The 23,128-nt window shown below is 36.7% G+C and overlaps 1 protein-coding gene across 1 annotated transcript in view; it reads left to right on the forward strand.

Annotated features, from left to right (window-relative positions):
- GPHN (gephyrin) overlaps positions 1-23,128 on the forward strand; it is a 280,857-nt gene that overhangs the window by 151,212 nt on the left and 106,517 nt on the right. The window contains exons 5-6 of the mRNA XM_084288411.1: positions 14,320-14,414; positions 18,747-18,813. Coding sequence (XP_084144537.1) covers positions 14,320-14,414; positions 18,747-18,813 — 162 coding nt within the window. The remainder of the gene's footprint in view (positions 1-14,319; positions 14,415-18,746; positions 18,814-23,128) is intronic.

Genomic DNA, 23,128 nt, shown 5'->3' on the forward strand with positions numbered 1-23,128 from the left:
CCTTTTTGTTACTTTTTCACAGATTAAGAACAAAGTCTTGTCTACATGCGTAAGGTCCACAGTGAGGGTCCATAAATCAGTGTCAGAGCTTATTGTAGGAAGCAGGATTTCCTGCTTCTTTTCTTTTAATGCCAGTCACTTGTCCTCTGCTTTCCTAGTTCTGTCAGTTTCTAGCTTATTATGTGTGTGGTTTGAATTATGCTTTTGAATCCAGTACTAATTAGGAACTGGGGTAAATATTCTGTTATAATGAACCCTGTCATCTTTTCATCATAAAGTCTTCCTATTCTTAATTATAATAGCCTTTTAACCTCACCTTTTAAACTCTCAATAGATTATTATATATTATATGATATACAGTATTATGTTGCTATCTTCTGAGGTACCCTAAGTAGACTAACTGATGTCTGACCTTACCCTCAGGTCAGCATTCCCTGACTCAGTAGCCTCTTTCACTTGTACCGGACTAGCTCTGGGATCTGAGAGATACTGTGAGAGCACAGCTTGCTCCCAACACCTTCTTGCCACTGCGGAGAACAGCTCCCAGTGTGGCAGGCATTGTTCAAGTAAGAGCCAACAGGAACCTTCTCCCAGCTGTCACATTGGCCTGTCGAAATCTGGTAGGGTTCTTTCTGCTGTGAGGAACTTCAGGACACATCTGCCTTTACTCCCTTACAGTGTCCTAGGCTCTGCTGCTGTCCCTCATCTCAACTCTCCTTTGTTTCTCCAAACAGACTTTCTTCTCAGCTTAGCAAACTCTTAAAGACAGCAGGCTCACAGTCTCTCACTTCCCACCAACTTCACACTGCTGGGGGTTCTGGTTAGAAGAACAGATCTCAGTGGCAGAACGCTTTCTGGAAGCTTTAACTATGTGTGACCTTGTTTTGCTTCTTTCCTAGGCTGTTGTTTGAGAACTGGCAGCAAGTGGGGTCATTAGAAGAGAGGAGGAATATTCACCCTAGCACTGTAGGGCTGCTGGACAGTTTGTGAACTCATTTCTGATCCCAAGAACCATAAGTCATTCTCTGGTGTATCGTTTCAATTAATTCATTTTATCTAAATTAATATTACCATTAAAAAATTGCTAGTTTTTAAGTAATATTCAGGTTGTATACATTTTAAACTAAACAAAATGCAGACAAACACCAGAAGCTGAAGGAAAATAAACACTATGCTTTTCCTTGAGTCTATGCAATTTTCTTAGTTGAAAATTATACCTACTGGAAAATTGATGCAGTGCAGTCTCAGGCAGCTTCACAGTAAAATATCCTGGTGAATCAGTTTTCCAGCTGCAGTGATCAAGCTATAGTACAAATATTTTAATCATTTTAAAAAAATGTATATTTAGTTGAAAGAATACATTATAGTTTTTATGTTATAAAAGAGTTACGATTTGGTTCAAGAAACAAAAACCTGCACACACAGCTCTGGGAATAGCATCACATCTATCAAATTCCTGTTGTTGTTGTTAAAACATTTCTTGGTTTATCCTGTGCACTTTTCAACAAAAAGTTAGTTTCTAGAACGCTTGCGAAGAGTTATAAGTCTTTCCAGCTTATAGCATTTCTCTTTCCAGGAAAACTAAATTTCCTGTTTTCAGGCTAAGTGTATCTCAGTTTTGTTTTCTGTTACTGGACTTTTCCTTCCTTTCTCTCTCTGATAAAAAAACGTTTCTAGTAGTCATTTCCTGAACTACTGTCTAAATCCTGCAAATTATTTTTCAGAAAAGTGTTTTTCGTACCTTCTCCTCGCTTCAATAAAGTATTTAAATTTCATTAAAATTTTTATAGTTTGCTTTTTTTTATTTTTCTGTGTTTTGTAGAGGTATCATCTCTGATGATGCTCAGCATTGTAGCATTTAAGCAACTAATTTCTTCTGTTGTTTCTGAAGAAAAAACAAGATTCCTGATTAATACAAGTCTTTTGGTCTCAGAAAGATAGATTTAAGCATTATTATTTTCTTACTCTTGGGATTTCCAGGTGTTCCACTGTCCTAATCCACTTAATCTCTACTTTCAATTCCAGTTGAAGTTTTCCATTATTTTAAGAACAATGTGTCTGTTAGTGACTTGTATCAAATTAGAATTCAAAGTCTGTTAAGTCTGTATGTTGTTTCTGAATCCAGTTTGAAAGAACTATTTGTTTAATTTTAGACACGAATACCTCAGATGTTAAATGTAATGCTAAAGAACATACGTGCCCTTTGGTTTATGCATTTTCATCAGTGACGAAGGCTTTTGCTGTCACAACTCATGTAACAATTCTGCTGAAGGTATATTGAGACAGAGTAAGTTCTAGTGTCTCTCTACTTTTGCCTCTTTACTTAGGGTAAATAGCTTTCACTGGAAAAAATAAGGAAACAGGTACACAGAACAGATCTAAGAACCAATACAATACTGTTTTAGTAGGATTACTGCTGAGCATCACACTTTGTAACCTATATTTTTTCTTTTATTCTTTTGAATAAATTTAGGAAGATTTGAATGCAGCATCCTCTGGATTCTCTTTTCTTAAAATGTTCTTTAGAAAATGGTTAGAAAATGGTGTTTACATGGTTATAATGTCTAATCAGTGTCTAATTGATTCCTTGTTAAGGTAGTATCTGTGGCTTCAACTTAATGAATTTTCTTAGGTGATTAAACTGATGTATTCACTGAAGTTATATGTGGAAGTGACCCAGTCATCTATCCCTCATTGACTGTTGCTGAACTGTGTCCAGTCAAGTTTTAGATTTTGAATTTGCTGGAACTTCTTTCACTTTACTTCAGTGTTTAATCAAGTCAGATATCATAGTTTGAAAGTTTTATGGTAGACTGCACCTGAACTTCTGCTTGATTTATCCATTCTGATTGTACATTATAGCAACACTTAATAATCTTTTCCACCTTTCGTGTTTGCTTTTACTAAATATTTGTAAACCTTAATTGGAGTTTTTCTTTCAATCTTTTTGCATATAGACTGTAGTATTTTTTAAATAAACTTTGTTTTGGGTGGTGTTGCAATCATGTACATCACTGAAGTGGCAGATTTTGCTGATTCTAAAGCTAAGTGAAACCTACACATTGCCCTATTTTTAGGCTAAGTTTTGGGGCTAAAGCTTCTTTTTCAAGAGTGGAAAAAATGACTGGCTTTTTGCCTGTTCTAAGAGCTGACTAGTTACTTCTCTGAAACAAATTAATGCATATTCATACAGAATTAATACATGAACAGAAAACCCTAAAACTATAGTCTCTCTTCAACTCTTCTACATAACATACAAGTTCTGCTAATTTCTGCTGTTCAGCATTGGTGGTTCCTGGGATGAGAAGGACAGAAGGATATAGAGCTCTTTTAGATTTCTTTGTCTCTGGAGAGTTTTGCTTCTTGTAGACTTACTAGTCTAGCTGGAACTTCTGGGTTTTTCTCAATTAATAGCTTGCCATGTTGTTAAGACAGCTTAATATTTTCACCAGAAATATTTAGTGTCTTTATTTCTCTTCCTTGATGTTTTCCTTACAAATGAGGTTTGTTTTTTTTGTTGTTGTTGTTGTTTGTTTTTTATTTAATTCTGTCCATTTAGACACTGTACTGGGCAACTGAGCTTAGGTGCATGCAATTTCTAGGTTATTCTGAATTACCCTGTCATCATCCACATAAATTATATTGAAATACTGCTGTCTGATTGTTTTTGTCTTAGGTTAATCTTCTTAAAGCTGTGATTTTGTATTTGCTGCTCTCTGTATGTGAGCTCATTGCTGTAGTAGTGAGCTGCTTAGCTTTTTCTGCAAGAGTCCAGATTTATCTACATTTTAAATATACAGAGGAAGAATTAATTTTTTTGCCTGTGCCTAAGAATCTCTGCCTTACTGGTTGTTAAAAGCTATCACTTTTCTCTGTGATCCACTTACATGCTGCTAGTATAAAAACCAGTCTACTGAAGAAGTTTGTCCGTGGTGAGTTTTATTAAAAAGAAATTGCTACACACCTGATGGTCTGCTACTTCAAGAATAGCTGAAGTTAAGTGCAAGGGCAGGGAGGCACTTTCAGAAACAATTTTGCTATATCTATATTAATGAAAAGGAGCCTACGTTACAAGAGCTTTGTTTTAAGAGCAGTTAGGAAGTAGGAGGACAGAATTTGTATATACAAATATAGCTGTGGTATGAAAGGTAATGTGCCATCTTTTAAAACTGGAAGAAACTAGTGTTTTGGATACAAACATCTTTATAGAAAAGATCCTAAGAATAGTGAAATAAGAGGAAAACATACTCAATTTTTTTACTTGTTATATTGCTATGTTTTCTTATTATCAATAGTAAACATTGTAAACTGTTGGTTAAAATCAAATTCCAAAGAAAAAAAATAATGTTCATATTTAAAATTCTTAACATTAACAGTAGGTTAGGAATTCTGTTGTTTTTCATTTCAGTGCTCTGTGCTGTAGTTGTCTAAAAAAGTACTTTTTTAAACATTAAATTGATGTGGTGATAAGAGATAGACAGCCACAGTCCATCTTTGAGAGTTCTTACGAGACAATTGAATTATGCCTTTATATCTTACTGTTCAAAATGTTGAAGTCAAATAACAGGTTATTTACTGAATGTATTCTTAAAATAACTCTATGGATTACAGAGCATTAGAACCAGAACAAGTTTGTACTAAGAGTGTCCATCTTCTCTAAGAAGCTTTTTAATCTAATGCTGTCCATGAGAATCTTTGAGAGTAAAAACAACAACAGAAAAAGTGTATATAGGAAATCATTAGACAGAGTGCACAGTTGGTCACTGGTTTCCAAAATCTGTTCAGTTGTTGAGTTCCTATGAGTACATCACCCAGGTGTACCTCAATCAGCAACCGGTCAGGCTCTAGATGCATGAATTGCATCACTGGATCTATCTCACTGAAGAATTGTCCCTATAAGTTTTTAGGTTATGGCATAAGTATCTGAAAGCAGTTGTTAAAACGATGCTTTATCATTTACTTGGACAGTGAGGATACTATGTAAGAGAATCTTAAGAGAAAGTGAAGTACTTTTTGTAGTTCTTGTAATGGGTGTATTCTTGAAAATCCTCAGCAGTCCATCCTTTGTACTGTAGAAGGTGTATTTTAGGAGGGATTTTTTAGAATCTTCAACACTGATGGTTTTAGATCTAAAATTGTTTGGAAGAGATACGTGGCAGAATCTCACTGGCGTTCCATAGGCAATATTTATTCTTCAGGGAGGGTAGCAAATGATAGGAAGCAATAGACAGTGTTGCTGTTGTTCTCAAAAGAAAAGAGTTTCACATCTCAATCTCGGTACCAAATGCTTTAGAGTTAAAGCACTGCAAAATGATTTATTTGGAGAAGTAAAATTGCGAGTAAAGACCCCAAATTATTTCACTGCCAACGAGACCAGGCAGGTTCTTAGGAAACAACGTTAGTTTCTGGCTGGTGGCTTCATTCTCTGTGTGCGCTGATGAGGATCTGTAAATAATAGGTTCTCTTCCTGTGGTACTAAATCAAAACTTAGCAAAAATGATGGTTTTGTTTCTGTTTTTGGTTCTAAACTTTATTGCTTAAAATACTTATTTTATATAGTTTTTTAAACTATAAAGAATCCAAGGTCAACACCAGTTTTGTATGAAATATGCTAACTGTAGCCTGACTCCTCTTTGGTATAGGTAAATAGTCTAGAAGTTAGTACACATGTAGTACACAGGGTAAATTTTTATGAGACAGGGCTCCCTAGTTATTGTAGCGTTAGTAAAAGCTCATTATGTTGTCAGCTGCAGTAATTGTAGAATTCTTAGTGGTATTGATTAGAATTATTTCTGCTCATTTCTCTCATTTCTACTGCATGGTTCTGTAATCTGCTAAGAACAAATTTTTTTTTCACTTCTCCAGTTTTGTTCCACTTTAATTTTTAAGGAATGTTGCAGAAGTTGTGACAGATAACATAGATTCTTACATTTTATGTTTAGTTTGAAGTAACTGGGGGGAAAAATAATAGAATAATAATAAATACATAACATTTTAGCAGTGATTTTGGAATAGCAGAGTGGTGTCTCTACCTTTACCAGCATTTCTTCGTCTGTACTACTTGTATTAAACAGCTAGCAAATGATTCTTACATGAAATGGAGTTAAGGTGGGAAGCACAGACGTTTTCATATCAAAAAGAGGGCTGAAAAAAAGAAATAGCCACCTAGCCCTGCTTTGGAACCAAGTGCATGAACTTGTTTCCAACTGTCATTTTCACAAGCTAACATTTATATCCTCTCCTTCTTGTAAGTATTTTACCTTTTGGCACTGGCTTCAAACACATACATTATACAATTGTAACATGCTGCATCTGATGGGCTGCATAAGTCTTCATTGAGCCTAAATGCCTTCCTCGTAGTGCAGAAAAGCGTTTTGTGCTTTCTTTGCAGGGTTAACTGTTTCTAGCAATGAATATTCTGTCGGTTTCAGCACAGTGTATGAGGGTGAGTCATAAAATCAAGATCCATTTGGATGGCATATATATGTTATATATATTTACTGTCAGAGAATTTTGTTCAGCATTAAGGATTAAAAAAATATTGTTAATAACACTAAATATATATTAGATGTTATGTAAAGAAATTGCTTATTTTTTGATTGCTCAGTTGCAACAATTTCTTTGACATTTGTATTACATAAATGGGGCAGGTGAGTCATTGATCTATAAAGTTCATGTAAATCAAGTACAACCAGATACAAACCTACTGAGGTACAGATACAAGTTGAAAATCCCACAATGTTGGTTTTTCTACTATATTGATTTAACTTTTCCTTTTCTTTATTGTATATAAAAACGTGAAGCATCTTCCCCCAGATGTTTTGCAAGCTGTAAGTAAAAGTGAAGCTGAGTGTTATGAAGTAAATCTGTTGAGTAGTTTTATTTCAGCTGATGAAAACAAGGTCTCTAAGGAAAGTTACAATAAATACTACTGAGTTTGATCTTTATTATTTAATGCACACCTAGGTAATTCTTTGTTTATAGAAATAACTATCATTGGACTCCAACAAATATATTAATGGCTCAGTCATGTATAAGTCATTGAAGTATTGTCAGAGGTACCTCTATCAGCCAGTTGCTTTTCATGTTTATATGCACAGTGGAGTTGTACTGATAAAATCATTTGCTGATACTGGCTTATAAAGACGGATGTGGAATTAGCTCCAGGCTTCTGAGTCTCTTGCCATAGGCATTAGGTACCAATAAATGGTATGATGGGTCTCAATGAAGAGAGTGAGGGAATTTGAAGGCAAGTTCTAGGCACAGGGAATCATGGATACAGAGAGAAAGAGAAGACAAAGAGTCTGTATTTGATCTAATCTAACAGCAGTTATTGCTGTGACACTTTTGTTCCTCACAAAGATAATTTCTGTAGGGTCATTCTGTGAAGTCCGGGGCTTTGCTGGCAGCAGAGTCACTGTGAATATGCTGAGAAAGCAAGCAAACTTCAAATCAGCATTCCTGTGCTGCTGAACTGTTGTCAGTGGAAATGCTACTGATATGTGCAGATACACCAGATGGTAGATTTAATTTTTAGTTGGCTACACTAAATCAGGGTTTCATCCACCTTTGGCTTTATATAGATTTGAGATGGGAGAGGAAAAGGAATATGTAATCATGTCACTTATGGGAGAAATATATATCAAGCTGGACATTGATAAAGGGAGAAGTTGATAGAATAATCCACCCTAGTAAGTTTAGACATGGCCTGTTTTATGTGCAGTAAATTTATAAAATCCTGTGAGAGCTCTCAGGATGTGTCGTTATGGATATGATACCTGTACCTACATTTAACATCAAAAACACTTAACACAAATATCAAAGTGGTGAATCACCAGACTCACACTGAGCTTCTTACTGTGCAGTGGATGTGACAGCAGCCTAGGTGGTTACTTAATGAGGAGGAACAACACACACACATGGGGCAGCATGGGGCTCATGCCTACCTAGCACCATCCAGTGAGCCCAAACTTAGTGGTAGGTGCTTACTTAAGAATTTCATCAGAAACACTCCACTACTCTGGGACCATATAGCAGTTGACAGGTTTTTACAGACCCACATAAGTAGCACTCATGGATGTTTTATTGTTGAGGAAATGATGGTTGTCAGGCTGCTACTTTTAAAGCGTGTAGCCAGGTTCATTGCTGTGGGTGTGCATTTCGTCAAAAGCTCTGGAATGTCAGCAAACACCTACGTCTGGGATCCGCCTTGTGCAGAAGCAACTCTTCGCTGCCTTCTGGATGCAAGCCATTGTTGACTGACATGGAACTGTGACAGCTAATTTGACATCAAGAAGCCAATAATCATAGTTGTGTATGTATGAAAGGACAGCTGTTGCTTGGTGTATCTCAGTGGGCAACTCATCCATGGTCATTGAACAATATAATTACAAGTAATAGCACTCCAGTGTACTCCTGGACCTGACCAATCACTATGTATACTTCACTTACACTGAAACACACGCACAAGATCTTGTGCATCTCATGTGTGTTTCTGAATTCCAGCTTCTCTTTGGTCGTGTTAGCATATTCTTCCCTTCTTGCACCATAAATTCTGGTATTTTCAGTGTTAGTAATGAAAAACTCTGCCAGTTTGTATAAGGACATTATAGGCCTACTTTCATTTGTATAGTATGGCTATATGAGGATAAGGGGATAGTCTTCTAGCAGAAGCTCTTAGAACTCCATATGGACCTTCACACATCAGTAGCAGGGCTGAGGGTACTTGAACTATCAGCCCTGAGTTTACCACCTTTTTTGCTCTGATATCAGAGGGATCTGGATAGGATGGACTGCTGGGCTGAGGTGAATGGGATGAGGTTTAACAAGGCCAAGTGCTGGGTCCTGCACTTTGGCCACAATAACTCCATGCAATGCTATAGGCTTGGGGCAGAGTGGCTAGAGGACTGTGAAGAGGAAAGAGACCTGTGGGAGTGTTGGTCGATGCTCGACTGAACATGAGCCAGCAGTGTGCTCAGGTGGCCGAGAAGGCCAACGGCATCCTGGCCTGTATCAGGAATAGTGTAGCCAGCAGGAGCAGGGAGGTGATCGTCCCCGTGTATTCAGCTTTGGTGAGGCCGCACCTCGAGTACTGTGTTCAGTTTTGGGCCCTCACTACAAGAAAGACATCAAGGCCCTGGAGCGTGTCCAGAGAGGGGTAACAAAACTGGTGAGGGGTCTGGAGCACAAGTCCTGTGAGGAGTGGCTGAGGGAACTGAGGGCGTTTAGTCTTGAGAAGAGAAGGCTCAGGGGAGACCTCATTGCACTCTACAACTTCCTGAAGGGAGGTTGTGATGAGGAGGGGGTCAGCCTCTTCTTTCTGGTAACTAATGATAGGACTCGAGAGAATGGCCACAAATTGCACCTGGGGAGATTTAGATTAGATATCAGGAAAAACTTTTTCTCTCAAAGAGTGGTCAGGCACTGGTACGGCCTGCCCAGTGAGGTCCTGTGGAGTCCATTTTGGATGGTGTTAGTGAGAATGGTTCCTGTCAAGCCTTCCATCCATAGAAAAAACATAGAATATTATCATACAAGATACTAGGTGCATACAATAAGAAAGAATCAAGGAAAGATAGCATGATGGTAAGAATGAGTGACTAAAAACTGATGTTTATTCAGTAACTTTCCTATATATTGAGAGAAACCAACTGCTGTAACCTTTATTTGTTATTGTACTAAGACAAGATATAGATAACTGGTTTTCAGGCTACAAGCTGTAATCAGTCTAGCTCCATGTAAGCTCTATTTTCTCACCAGCAAAATAAGAGTAGGGAAGTAGAGAATAAACTGAAATAGCTGACTTGTGAATCAAAATTACAGGCACACACGTTATCTCCAGCAGAGGTACAGTGATAACCTTGAAGATGGTATCTTATCTGCAAGCTGAACGAGGCAATTTTTGTTCTTAATGTATACACCTCTTCTACACCTCGTTGACAGATGTGACTGAAATTTCTGTTGTATATTTGACTGGTCAGTTCTCTGTAGTTCTTCATCCAGTCTTCTGAGGTTTGACTTTCTGTTTTGCAAGTTCTGCTGGAGAGGGTATACAGATATTTCCTTGTTTATGAATTTTCAAGACTTCTGCATTCGGTGTAAAGCTCAAATGCACAATAATATGTTATCTGTGCTGATTCTATAGTCTGTTAAATATAACTTGTCTGCAAATCTGTTCATTAATTTGCATAAATTGCTTTACAATATTCTATACGAAGTCATAGATTTGAACTTTTCCAACAGAAATAATATTTCCTAACAGAGGCAATCTCGGTCATATTAATTTGATCAAATGTATTATGACTTCCTCAGTCTCGTATTTGCATTTTAGTTCAAAAGATAGAACTATATTATTTCCTCAAAACTGCTGAAGGGTGTATAAAATGTCTCAGATCATTACTTACTCAGATCATTACTATTAAGAGGTCAAACTTGGCCATGTTTAATACCTAAAAGAGAAAGATAAGGAGTTTCTGAGCTTTTCAAGAAGAAGAGTCCTAAGTCTTTTAATTAGGTTGGTCTGCAGTAGGTATATCCTCCAGAAGCTGCCTGGGAGGGCTTCCACATAATGTAATTTATATGAAAGAAAAGAAAGGCAGTGAACCAGCAGAGAACTCTGTGAAACCAATTGGCAGCGAGCCATCTGTTAAGCAACCACAGCTACGTCAGAGACATCTAAAAATATATCCACTGGATTGGGAACATAATGCCCTAACTCCAGTAAAAAGGCACTTTGAATACTATCAAAAATATGTTTTACAATAAATTGCGTTTATTCATGTACCAATGAAATATAAAAGAAACTGTCTCGTAGACATTGTTGTTAAATCCTGAATAGTAGTATTTCAAAATATTTTTTTAATTGTTAGCCTCTGTTTCTCTCTGGATTAGAAGCTACCATTTTATTGCTTCAATTTCCATTTTCTCTCTCCCTGGTCCCCACATAGCCTGGCACTTGTATCATATCCTGTCTTCCTTTTTACTTTTCCTGAGGTTTCCCCTCATTTATTGTCTGTCCAAGCCACCTTGTGCAGTCTTATTTCCAGCCCACTCATCGCATTCACCTGCCCTCACTGTACTCTGTGAACTGCCAGTTCTGTGGCTCCACGCAGCATTTCTCTGCTACAGGTTTCTGAGTTTCATCTCAAACAGGGAAAAGCCGTAAGGTTGATGCCAATGGTCATGAAATTTTGGCATGTCTTAAAACTGAAAAATATCAGATATAATGACTTGAAATGAAGTCATATCTTTTGCTAAGTCTGTCGCACTCTGAAAATATCTGACTACTTCTATATTAGAATTCTTCAGTTTTGTCTGTCACTGTAATGTGCGTACTAGTTTTTCTGGTAATACGCTCAGTACATTTCTCCCTCTTGCACAGTCAACCAAAACCCCAGTATCCTCTAATCCTAAGTGAGTAAAGAAAACTGAGCTGTGCTATTAGGGGTTGGCTTCAATAAGCTAGGCACTTTGTTCATGATTTTTTTCATAATTGTCATTGAAGGCATCTAAAATTGCTCATAAAGCAAAGTTTGACAATCTTAACTCAGTCTTGCTCAAGTATTGGTAAAGTGTGAAAGATATGTGTGAAGAATGCTGTGTGCGGATGCCGGTGCTGGGCATTTAGCTCCCAGGCAGGACACAGAAGAACACAGCCTTTTGGCATCTCTCTTCCACCCTTCCATCAGTCCTGGAAGAAGCATTAGAAAGCCTGCCCAGCAGCACTTCACTGCACTGTTAGGTGGAACCACTATTTCTTACGGAGAGGCACAAAGTATCTGCACATCGCTGCAGCACCCTTAATTTCCTTCATGCCCGTAAGTATAGCCAGAGTGGGCTTCCCAGTGTGATGGTGATTCCAGCTCCTGTACATCAGACATTTTAAGTCGTGTTATTTAAGGACATCCAAAAAGTGGGCTCTCCAGTGCCTGATTTCAAGGGCAGATGTCGCTGTAAAAGATGTTTACTTAGCAGCAGCCATTTTGGCTGCATCCGCCCATAGACTACAGGAAGCATTCCCTGTCTGTAGAAGGCTGCCCGCAGGAATGAATACAAGCATGTGTATTTTGAAACAAGTATTTTTAGAAACTTATGTTGAGGGCTGCTGCTTGGACTTTCTGCCCTTTCAGATTTTGCTGTTGCTCAGTTTATACATTTTTAATAATCACATTGCCTGCTAGCAGTGACATTTTGTGAAGGTCATTTTTCTTGTGAAGTTAGAGAATGGACTAGAATTTCATTGAAGGACTCCCGGAGCTGCAGGATCATTGTTTGTGCAATTCTTTTGCATCTTCTGCTACCTTTGAAGCCTGTTTAGAATTTTAACTAATGATATCTTCAAAGTGTCACTGTGCTCAAGGGCAAAAAAGAAATCTCAAAATGCACTTTATATTTAAAACAAGTTTTGAATAGCTTTGAAGCATGGCATTAGCTGAAAATAAAAGGCATTGATATATACTTACTGTGTATGCACACACAGAGACTTCCATGTTTCATCAACTTTTTCATTGTCAGCAAAGTGTCCCTACACCACTGCAGTGCATTTCTCTTCAGAATTTTTAATGTGCAATTGATAATTTGATACCTCAGCAGGTGTCTTTTGGCATTCTCTCTCAATGCAGAGGTTTAACTTTTGTCTATATAATTTCTCGTCTGCTTATTCTCTTTTCCCTTTTGTAGAAATACTGACACAAGGTTGTATATATATGCCTTTTCTGGTTCTGAGTAGAGGGTGGCAGATAGTAAAACCAACATGATATGCTGGAAATAAGAGACTGTGGTGTTAGCTACTGAATTAAAATTGTTTGGTTTTATATAAACCAAAGTTCTTGCTTCCCACAACTGAAGACATACCAGGTTTGCTTAGTGATAAAAGACTTGATGGTTTACTTGAGGTAGTTGTGTCTGATGTCTTCTGACGCTGACATATTCCTCTAAAGCATATTAAGTGTTAGTGGCAATGTTTGAGAATACAGCTGGTGGAATACCTGTACTGGTTTGGTTTGGTTTGGTTTCTGTTTTGTTTAGTGCTTTCTGTGAAGTGTTCTCTCTGTATAGCTAGTCTTGGACTCCTGGATCCTTCAAGTAGGGATATCACTGCGTTAACTGTCATTTTCCTTCTCTGTGACATTGTTTTTTCTATTTGTAAACTTGGAGTTTATAAAAGTACAAAGATCTGATTTGTAATTTAATCTTTCCCACAAAATTATTTGTCTGGTTTTCTATTATATTCCTTTACTGTATCAAACTGCCAAGAAAATTCAGCTTATTCAGCGTGTCTTTACATTTAAGATTTGATTTTCTACTTCGATTTTGATAGCTGTGCTATCACAAGATGGTAGTTTGGCTGGATGTTTTACAACAGATTTCACAGTTTTGTGAGCATTGCTAACATTTCAGTTGTGCCAAATAATGTAGAATCTTGATTCAGAACATGAACCAAGGTGTTGCACTGAAAAGCAACCACTGTGAGAGAATTGGAGAGTGGTTAGGATTGTAACCTTCCTTGAAGGTGTTAGGTCCTAACTAAAGTTGGAGATTGGGAGACTAGAACTGATTGGGCATTTATGAAAATCTCTGTTAGGAAGGAAAGACAGAAGTTTTTGAAAATCCCTGGAAAATCATTTCCCAACTGATAACCTTGTCTGGGTAAAGGACTAAAAAGACAAGCATTTTCAGACTATGCTTCCAGGCTTCTAGATGCCCACTGCATAGGGACCGCTTGGCTAGAAGCCACCAGCCTGTTTGGAATCGCTGTTTTGCCGACATGATCAAAAGGGAAGGCCTCAGCCTCTGGCTGTTATCATTACCATTTTACTATTTTCCTGCCTGCCTGCTACATGGGCTTCCCTTGGCATTTTTTTTTTCTGTCTTCTGCACAGACCAATTCACCCTTCTTGTGCCTGCGAAAATCTCAACTGGAAAATGTGAATGAGATTGAGGAGGAAGAGCAAACCATTACGTGCAGTCTTCTTTTTGCTTATTCCCAAACATTCCTTCCTTTCTGTTAGAAGGAGTTGTTATTTATGTGGTGTTGGTTTGTTTTTCCTACACATATAGGATCCTGACTTCTAAAATTTTCTGTAGGAGTCTTTACAATAAATGCAGCTAACAGTGCTTCTTCCTACCTCCTTGCCTTTCCTTATTTTCCACAACCAAGGGAAAATTCTTCAACATATTCCAGTGCTGAGAGTTTAGCAAGGACGTATTTTGGTTCTGAAACAAACAAAAAAGATTTTCATACTCGAATTTCAGCTTGTTTCATACTTTTCTAGTCCTTGTTGCTTTTCACTCACTTTGCTATTTAATCTTTGATTACAGGCCACTAAAGAAGTAATAGAGCGAGAAGCCCCAGGGATGGCCCTGGCAATGCTGATGGGATCACTTAATGTAACTCCTCTGGGCATGCTCTCTAGGTAAGAATATTTCCTTCAGAATATGAAGTGAGCTATTTCCTTAGAAATATGCAAGGTAGGGGAATGACTATACCGAAATAACTGAAGATTGCCAGTGTTATCAAGACTGTAAGTCTTAACTTCAGAGAAGTGACCAAATTCCAAGAACAGTAATTGCATTCTCTCATTTTTTTCCCTTTGTAGTCTCCATTAGTCTCTATTTTCTTTGCCAGGCTATTGGTAATATCGATGCATGCTGTTAAGCAGCTGTCTTTTCACCCTAGAGCTGTGACATTTCAGTGGTGACTGAAGAACTCTTCTGTATGTTGTTCACCAACTGCTAAAATGCTTGTTTAGCAAAAAAAATGGGAAAAAAAAAGATTGATAAATAGATACGTATTGTTGTATTATTGCTTTTATTCCAGTACTAGCAAAAGCTCTCTGAATAAGTGAAAAGGTATTTTTTCACATGCTTTCAGATCTAGTACATTAACTCCTAAATTTTGATATTTCCTGTTAAATAGTTCTCAACTGATACTTTCCCTGTTGGTGTTTCTTGCTTATCAGTGACACCTCTTGTCATCCTGTATTTGCTTCTGGAGTTAATTTTTAATTTTATTCCTTCAAGATCTTCAGAAATGTGCATCGCTTATCTATGATAGATCTAGTAATATCAATGCAATTCATAAGTCAGTCTGTGATTACATGTCATTTCAAGGTAACTAAAAGGCAATGGCTGTTACAGTTTTTGTTTTCTCATTGCATAATGAGGGTATAACAATAATTATGTTATAAAATTATAAATAAAGCAGGAAGTTCAAATTTGTTTGAGATTTTGTATTCAGATAGTTGGATTTTTAAAGGACATTTAGATTTGAGTTTTAGTAGTTCAACAAAGTATTTCAAAACTTCTGTATCAATTTGTGTATCTGAAAGAGCAGCATTACCAAGGTAACAGCTTCAGATTCTGTCCAAACTAGCAAGTGCTTTCATTCTTTTATTTGATGAAATTTTAACATTGTAAGTTGTATATTTTGAAATATTTTAGCTGTTCTGTTTCTGATCAAGAGAAAGATATCCATTTAGATGACACTGAATAACCAACCTTGGTTTAGGATATGGTGTGATCAGGATGTCTGAAATGTTTTCCAGAATGCTGGACAGCAACCTGATTCTTTTATAGATAGAGCAAGAAAATATTCCTTAACCTACAGCCACTTTCAGTAGTCATTGACAACCATTACAGGGCATAACATCTCTGTGTATTTATACTGAAAATGTTTTACAAATGGACTTCATGCAGTCATACTAGGTCTTAAAAATTTCCCAGTGAAAACCTTTACTTCAGGCATATATGTAATCAGCATGCAAAGGGTTAGTATTTGTATAATATTCAGAGCATAAAGTACATAAAAATTAAAATAAAATACAGCATGATGGTTTCTTGTGCAATCTTTATTCTGCAGGAATTAACGTGTCCTGGGATTAAGTTTTTTATAGAATTTCTCTGCACTTGTTCAAGATGGAAGGGGGGACATTCAGTTTTTGTTGTGGTTGTCCTCTGTGTAGTCCTGTATCATTTGGGGTACTCTTTATTCAGGATCTTCTCTGAATGCAGACTCACTTCCTCTGGGATTTTTATTATATCATTTTTTACTCTAAGACATAAATTAGTTGCAAATTGTTATATTTTCTTAGAAAATTCTGCAAATTGAGGTAGTTTTGTTATCCCCCTTTTACAATATGAACTAAGCTATATATTGCAAGTAGTCAAAAACATACACTAATTTAGGGCACACACTTTGAGAAATGTAAATCTTAATTTTTCAGAGTGTTTAGCTTTAAATGTCTCTTGTCTCAAGCTTAGCTCTCATTGACTTAATTTTGAAATTAAGTTCCTATGGATACTCCTGCATGTAATTTACTCCAAAAAAAAAGCAAAAAAAAAAAAAAAGAAGGCAGAACTTTACTATGCAACATTAAGCTGACACTTCTGTAAATCACCTGCAGTTTGGGAATTCATACTGAATTTTTTCACTTGAACTTGCAGCAATTTTTATAAGGTATAGTCTGTTTTTCCTGACTGTGGACCAGCTTTAGAAGGTGGTAGAAAGTGCTGGGTTATTTTGCAGATTTGATTCACAGATACTTACTGACAAATGAAGAGTCTCTGAGATTTATAACTGGAATTCTGACCCGAGTTCCGTCAGGGAGTATCTTGGAGGGTCATAGGTCTTTCAGTGTTTCCTCTTTCTCTGTGACCTTCCAATTGTTCTTGTCCTAGAGTTAATCTCTTCACATGATTTCTTATGCAAGTCAACTATCTGTGCAGTTGCAGTCTTTAAAAAGCCTCAGTACCCCTTGCCCATCAAAACTTCTTTCCAGTGAGATGTGTTGCTTTTGTTTTTATTTTATTTTTTTTTTCCCAAAGAGATCGTGTTCCTCTCTTCTCTCTCTGCATTCGATCTGTATTTTCTTCCCACATTCATTTTTTCTGTCTTTCTCTCTCATCTTGTTTTTTCTGCAGGTCCTTTACTTCTATACATACTCTTTTTTTGTCAGACTTTTCAGGATTTTCATATGATTTATGTCCAATGCACCATCAGGCTGAGGATAACGGGATCCACAGCATCACTCTCAGTTGTTCCCCATTTTGAGGAAGATCATTAATTTATCTCTCACATTACCCACAACGTACACACCCTTGGTGTGTTTGTATGTTGTTGCCCACACACTATTTTTTGCAAGCCATGCAGTTCTTAAGTATTTTTACTTACTTTTGCATGCTGTTGTGAGAAACCATTGGCAACCCCATTTCTGTCTTAAGCCATTAGACATCACTATAATTCCTCAGTGGATATTTCCTGTTTCCTTTATTTTGAGTCTGTCATAAAGTGTAGTTTGACTACTGCATCAAATGTAAATGAGCACATTTTTTTAACTCGAGTTCCTCATCTTTGTTTTGCGGTAGAGTTACATTCAGTGACCTGGAATTCTTTCTTAACTTAGGGTGTATAATGTGTAAGAAGCGTGTACAGGGGAACAGAGGCTTGGAGTCAGGCAATATTCAAGCTGACAGTTGAAAATAAGACTTCTCTTCAGGTTGGTTTGACTATGATACCAGAGGTTCATTTTGTGGCAGAAAAATCATCTCTGTGCTCTTTAATTGTAAGCGTTATGACAGCTGTCACTAGAATCCTTGCTATCCTGCTAGAAAATGCCATGCTACCAATAAATGATAATAATCACTAGGAATTATTTGTATAAGAAGAAATCCAGGGAAATCGGCTGCTCTGAGATTTTGGTAATGCTCTATATATTTTTTTTCTATTCTGTCTTCAATTATGGCTCATGGTTTTAGATAAAGAGACTGTGTCACTGTGTAACAACACAGTTTCTCTCAACATAGCTTCTGTATCTTTGTTGTTTGGTTTTATCCTTTCATTTTTTCTTAGCTTTATATCCTAGCCATGTTTTTTTCACCACTAGTTTGGTCAACAGTGGAGAAAAGCAAGATGTGCTCTGCAGTTCCTCCAGACAAAATCTGGGTCGTTTATGTATTGTTTTGTGTTTTGGAAAAAAAAAAAAAGTAGCTAAAAGGAAGAACAGGCAAACACTAAATGATAGAAAGGATAAGAAAAACCACATTCAGCCCTTGATTGTTTAAGTTCAGCCCTGCATCAAGACCAAAGAAAATCCCTAAGGACACAAAGTAAAATAAAATCTTCATTTTTGATAGCTTTTTTTTTTTTTTTTTTTTTTCTGGAGTTAGGACAGAGTCTTGGGAGGAATTAGATTTGAATTGCATAAGTGCAATTTTCAGTTGAGAATTACTTCCTTCCGTGCTTTTCTTATGTGGTATCTTAAAAAGAAAAAAAAAAAAAAAGAAAAAAAAAAAAAAGGAAAAAAAAAAGGCATTTGAATTAATGCAGCCAGCATATTAGCATGACTTAGTGTTTTTTACCTATCAAGTGAAATAGTGTCTGATACCATAATTATGTTACAAAGGAACCCCAAGTTTGAGTAAATAGTGACTATATCAAAGAATGTATTCGGTGCAAGTAAACAATAAAATTAAGGGAGATACACAGAACTAAAAAAAAAAAAAAAAAGTAAAAAAAGATGGAAATCTCTCTGGTGTTTACACTATCATTTAAATGTTAGAATTTGTCAGTCTTGTCAGCTTCTCCTGAGCTGTTTCATAAGAACACAATCAGCAAATATTTTTAGATGTTAAAAATTGATTTGACAAATTCTGGTAAATAATAAAATTTATGTTAAATATTTTCTTCTTCTTTCTACAGTGGAGAAATTTCCATGCAAAAAATTCACTCTGGGTTTCTTTCTTTTCAGACCTGTGTGTGGAATCAGAGGGAAAACTCTCATAATTAATCTGCCAGGTAGCAAGAAAGGGTCACAGGTAAGAAGTGTTCTTACTGATCTGCTACTGAGGACTGATGATAAGTACCTCTCATTGTTCTGAATGGTAGAAAGTACCTACTTTAGTTTTACAGAAGTTAACTGAAATGCATATTCACTAACACACCATCTCTCTTGGTCAGGGACAACACAGTACTGATCTAATTGAAAGTACTGTGCGACCAGGACAGAATTACTTTTAGTACAAGAGAGTACTTCACTGTAGCAGGCAGTTGTAATGAATAGTTTAATGTTCTTTTACACTTCCTCCTTCTTTTCTAGTCAGCCTATTCCTGATCCATGTGTTTTCTACAGCTTCCAAAAAAGCATTCTTTTTTGCACAGAAGTAAGAAAAAGGCCTAGTGTATGGTAGAACTTGCTGGAGTAAAAAGAACATTCCCAATTTTGGTCAGCAAGAAGGGAAAAAAAGGAACATCATTTTTAAGTGTATGAGGATTTTTTAATGTTTTGGATATGTGTGTCAGACTTTACACCCTTCACAGTTGGTTTTCTTCCAACGTTTTGTTCAGTTTGGACAGAGAAGTTAGGCTTTATTTTTTTGTTCATGCTTACTTTTTGACTGCTTGGTATTAATCGTATACATATGTGTTATAATCTGAAATTCCTCCTTTGCTTTACAGATTTATGACTATTTATTGGTGCTATTCTTTTATATTGCTATTGAAAAAGCATTACTGTAACAAATCAGAAAAAGTTAGAAAAACGTGCAGGTGACAAATCAGAGCAGACAACATCAACTTCATCTTATGTTTCTTTGTCTGTGTCTGAAGGATTGCCTACTCAAACTTGTGCCTGGTATACATATATACTTTTGTTTGAAATGGGAAAGATTTTATCTTTTCCAGTGCATGCAAAGGACCTGTCACCCCTGTTTTCCTGTATTCTTAGTGTATGGAATTTTATGAAGTACATACCTTAAAAGACTTCAAGGTAAAGCTAATCATTTGATAAAATTCCCTATGAACACTGGTTTCTCAGTTGTACAGCTTCTTTGCTTTTGCCCTCAGATTGTCTAATCCCAGTTTAAATGTAGTTAACAGACAGCTCATGCCAGGTGTGCCGCCCTCACATGGCATTCTGTGGCAATGGCTCTGCAACTTAACCATCAGCATCACACCACTGTCTTACATGTATGTAGTTGCACAGAGGATCCATGATCTGTATGCATGAATCATAGAATATCCCAAGTTGGAAGGGACCCATAAGGAACATCAAGTCCAACAGTACCATCTCCTTCTCATTTAAGTGCTTTCTTTTCTTCTTCAGGGAAGAGGCTATCTCTCTTTTATCCATTAAACCTATAAGTCTTTCAGATGCTTGGTTGCCAACACTAACCAGCATCTGTGTCTTTCTGCCCTCCAAGCCACTTTTCTAGGGTTACTGTCATTCAGCTTTGCTATGTTAGGAAATAAGAATACTTCTTGTCACTGGGAATTGTAAAACATTTCCCTGTGCCCGAGAGGAAAAAAGGTACTACAGTAAGTTTGTTTTAGTGTGAAGGAGAAAAGAATGGCAAGAGTAGAAAAAAGGGTGGAAATTTATTTTGCTTTTGAAAGGAATAAAGAATTTATATCAGTAAGTTCAAGTATAGAATGAAAATTCTAGCTACTGCCATCTCAGCTATTCAATACAACTCATTCATATCTCTTGATTTTCCTGCTGCCCATTTATTCATTGCCAAACAGTTGTCTAACTGGAAATATTTATGCTTCATATTGAGCAAGGGCTTGTGTCAGTGCAAAAATCTGCTGTTTGTTGGAGATCTTTATCAAGGTGCTGGCAGTCATTGTGCTAGTCATCCTGAAGGAGAATAACTAGAGTTAAGGGTGAATGTCCAGATACTGTATTAGGTACTTTGTGATATAGGAAATCAGGGAATGTAGGGGGACGATAAACATACTGTCAAGATACAGCCATGGTGCCCAGCTGGAGATCAGAGGTTGGGGGTAATGTATAGACCATATCTGACACAGCAGAGCATTTGAAGTGCTTTCAGTTTATCATGCATCTGTTCCTGCATAACCCATTGCAAAAAATACAGTTAAACAACAGTTCCCCATCTGTAACCATTCTCCAACTTTTCAAAAGCTTTTCAAGGCTGTTATCGAAAAGTCAGAATTGTATCAGTCTTGATAGCAGCAATCTTTCTTCTCTAAGAGAGAATTCAGTTAAAACAAAACCTGATTCAATGCCTAAATTTCACTCAGCCCCACAACAATGAAGGCTGGCCTAATACTTTCATATGTGTCAGCATGTATGTTTATGATGCTTATTGCCAAACCATCTTCTCAAGTTTAGCAGCTCAGCTTCAGACTTGCTTTTCCTGAAGGAAATAATTCTCACTGTTGTGATGATCATTTTAGTGGTCAAATAATCTTCAAATAAAATAAATATAAATAAAATCAAATAAAAATCAAATAATCTCTTATCGTGTTATTAAGGCTCAATCTTTCCAGTGGTCTTTCTGTTTGCATAGTTGGCTGATAGATCCGGAAAGACAGCCGTCTCCACATACACCCTGCTGAGCTGGATAGTGAGCTATACAGCCTGATACAGATCTGCTAAGGTAGATTCCCCTGTCAATCACGAGAATCAATCACAAGAATCACTCTCCAGGGCTCAGTATACGTCAGTGACCTTGTTGAAAAACGTCTTCACCTCTGGCATCTAACAAATGCATACCAGGTAGTTTATCAGTGTCTTCTGAACCATTCACTGCCCAGTCACAGAGGGAACACGGTACTGATGTGCTGTTTGGCAGCACAGCCCTGAAGTTGCTGTTGCTTGAGAGACTTTTGTCTAGAGAAATATACAGGATGTTTATAGGGTCTCGCACCTGAAAGTTGAAGAGGAAATACTGTTATCTCAAGCAGACATTACAGATTTTCAGATACATTGTCTACAAGTTTCTGTTTAGGGACTCAGTAATCCTTCTTTGATTCTATGGTTCCTTAGAGTCTTTTTAGGAAATCTAATGAGATTCTATAATTGAAAAAACAAATGAACAAACAAACAAAAACCTTAAACTGCCTTCAAAACATGTACCAAGCATGGAGGATTGTAGGGTAGGAGTATAGCTACTTGAAAGTCTTCCAGTGATTAGTCAGAAGACATATCTATGAACATAGCAATGGATCCCACATCTTAGAGAACTGGTGCACTGGTAAGTCTATACTTTTTTTTAGAAGTCTGTCCATCTTTTATTGAATTGTGAAAGAGGTGAAATAGCCTGCAATCTCTGATTCCTGTAGTGCTCTGTAGACTTCTAACATGCTAGGTAGAGAACAAAATGTCATTTTGTGTCCTGAGGCACTCAGACTGTAAAGATAGGTAAATTGTAAAAGGAGAAGGAGGAAAAGGAATGAAATACATTAATAAGTATTTTAGCAGTAGTTCAATATATAAGTAGTTAATAAAAGAGGTAATTCTGCTGGAGGGAAAAAATGCTGTATGATTTTGTTATGTAAGCAAGATTTTTATAAACCGATGATTTATTTGTTCCTGTCATGATGATAATCTCTTCTGTCACAATTTATTTTAATATAAAATGTCTTAAAAATAGGAGGTTTCAGAAAGGATTTTTAAGATGTGTAGTATAGAAAATGGTTCTATAACAGACTGGATCACAGGAACCAAATAGGACAGGTTGTTACCAGGTATTTGTCTCATTTCTCTTTTCTTGCTTTCAAATTTCCTTTCCGTCATATTAATATAATTATGTAAGAAGCTTATATAAAGCTGTGAAGTTGCATCGCTATACATATTTCATTAATACGATACTAAATATTAATAGAAAAAGACAGCAGTGTAAATATCCATCTCAAAAATGGACACAATGCAGTATTAGTTTCCATTAAAATGGAAAGAGTTGAAGATCAGAGCAATCTGATCTGAATGTGTAAAACTCATTCCCTCTTGCTGTATAAATTTCTCTCTTTTTATGAGTGACAAGTGCAGATTTCACTTAATAAAAGGATAGGCGGGTCTCCTTAGGTCAAAACCAATACTGTAATTGAAGTAGAAGGAAGAAGGCCACTGCAGTAACCTCAGCTGAAGCTTAGGTTTGATCAGAACATCTGCATACAAACTTAGAAGGAGTCTAAGCCTTACAAAGAAAAGAAAGTATAAGGGACTGCCCAACTCAAACTATGTTACTGGAAATGACAAAGGTGGAACAAAATCAGGGAGTCAAATTTTAAATTGTCGATGCAGGTTTTAATCTTGTAAATAAGTCAAGTCATTTCTGACTAATGAACTCTCCTCTGTCTCATAAAAAAGAAAACACTCAAGAAGTC

The sequence above is a fragment of the Netta rufina genome (genome assembly GCF_964035555.1).
Source record: "Netta rufina genome assembly, chromosome: 5".
Classification (NCBI taxonomy): Eukaryota; Metazoa; Chordata; class Aves; order Anseriformes; family Anatidae; genus Netta; species Netta rufina.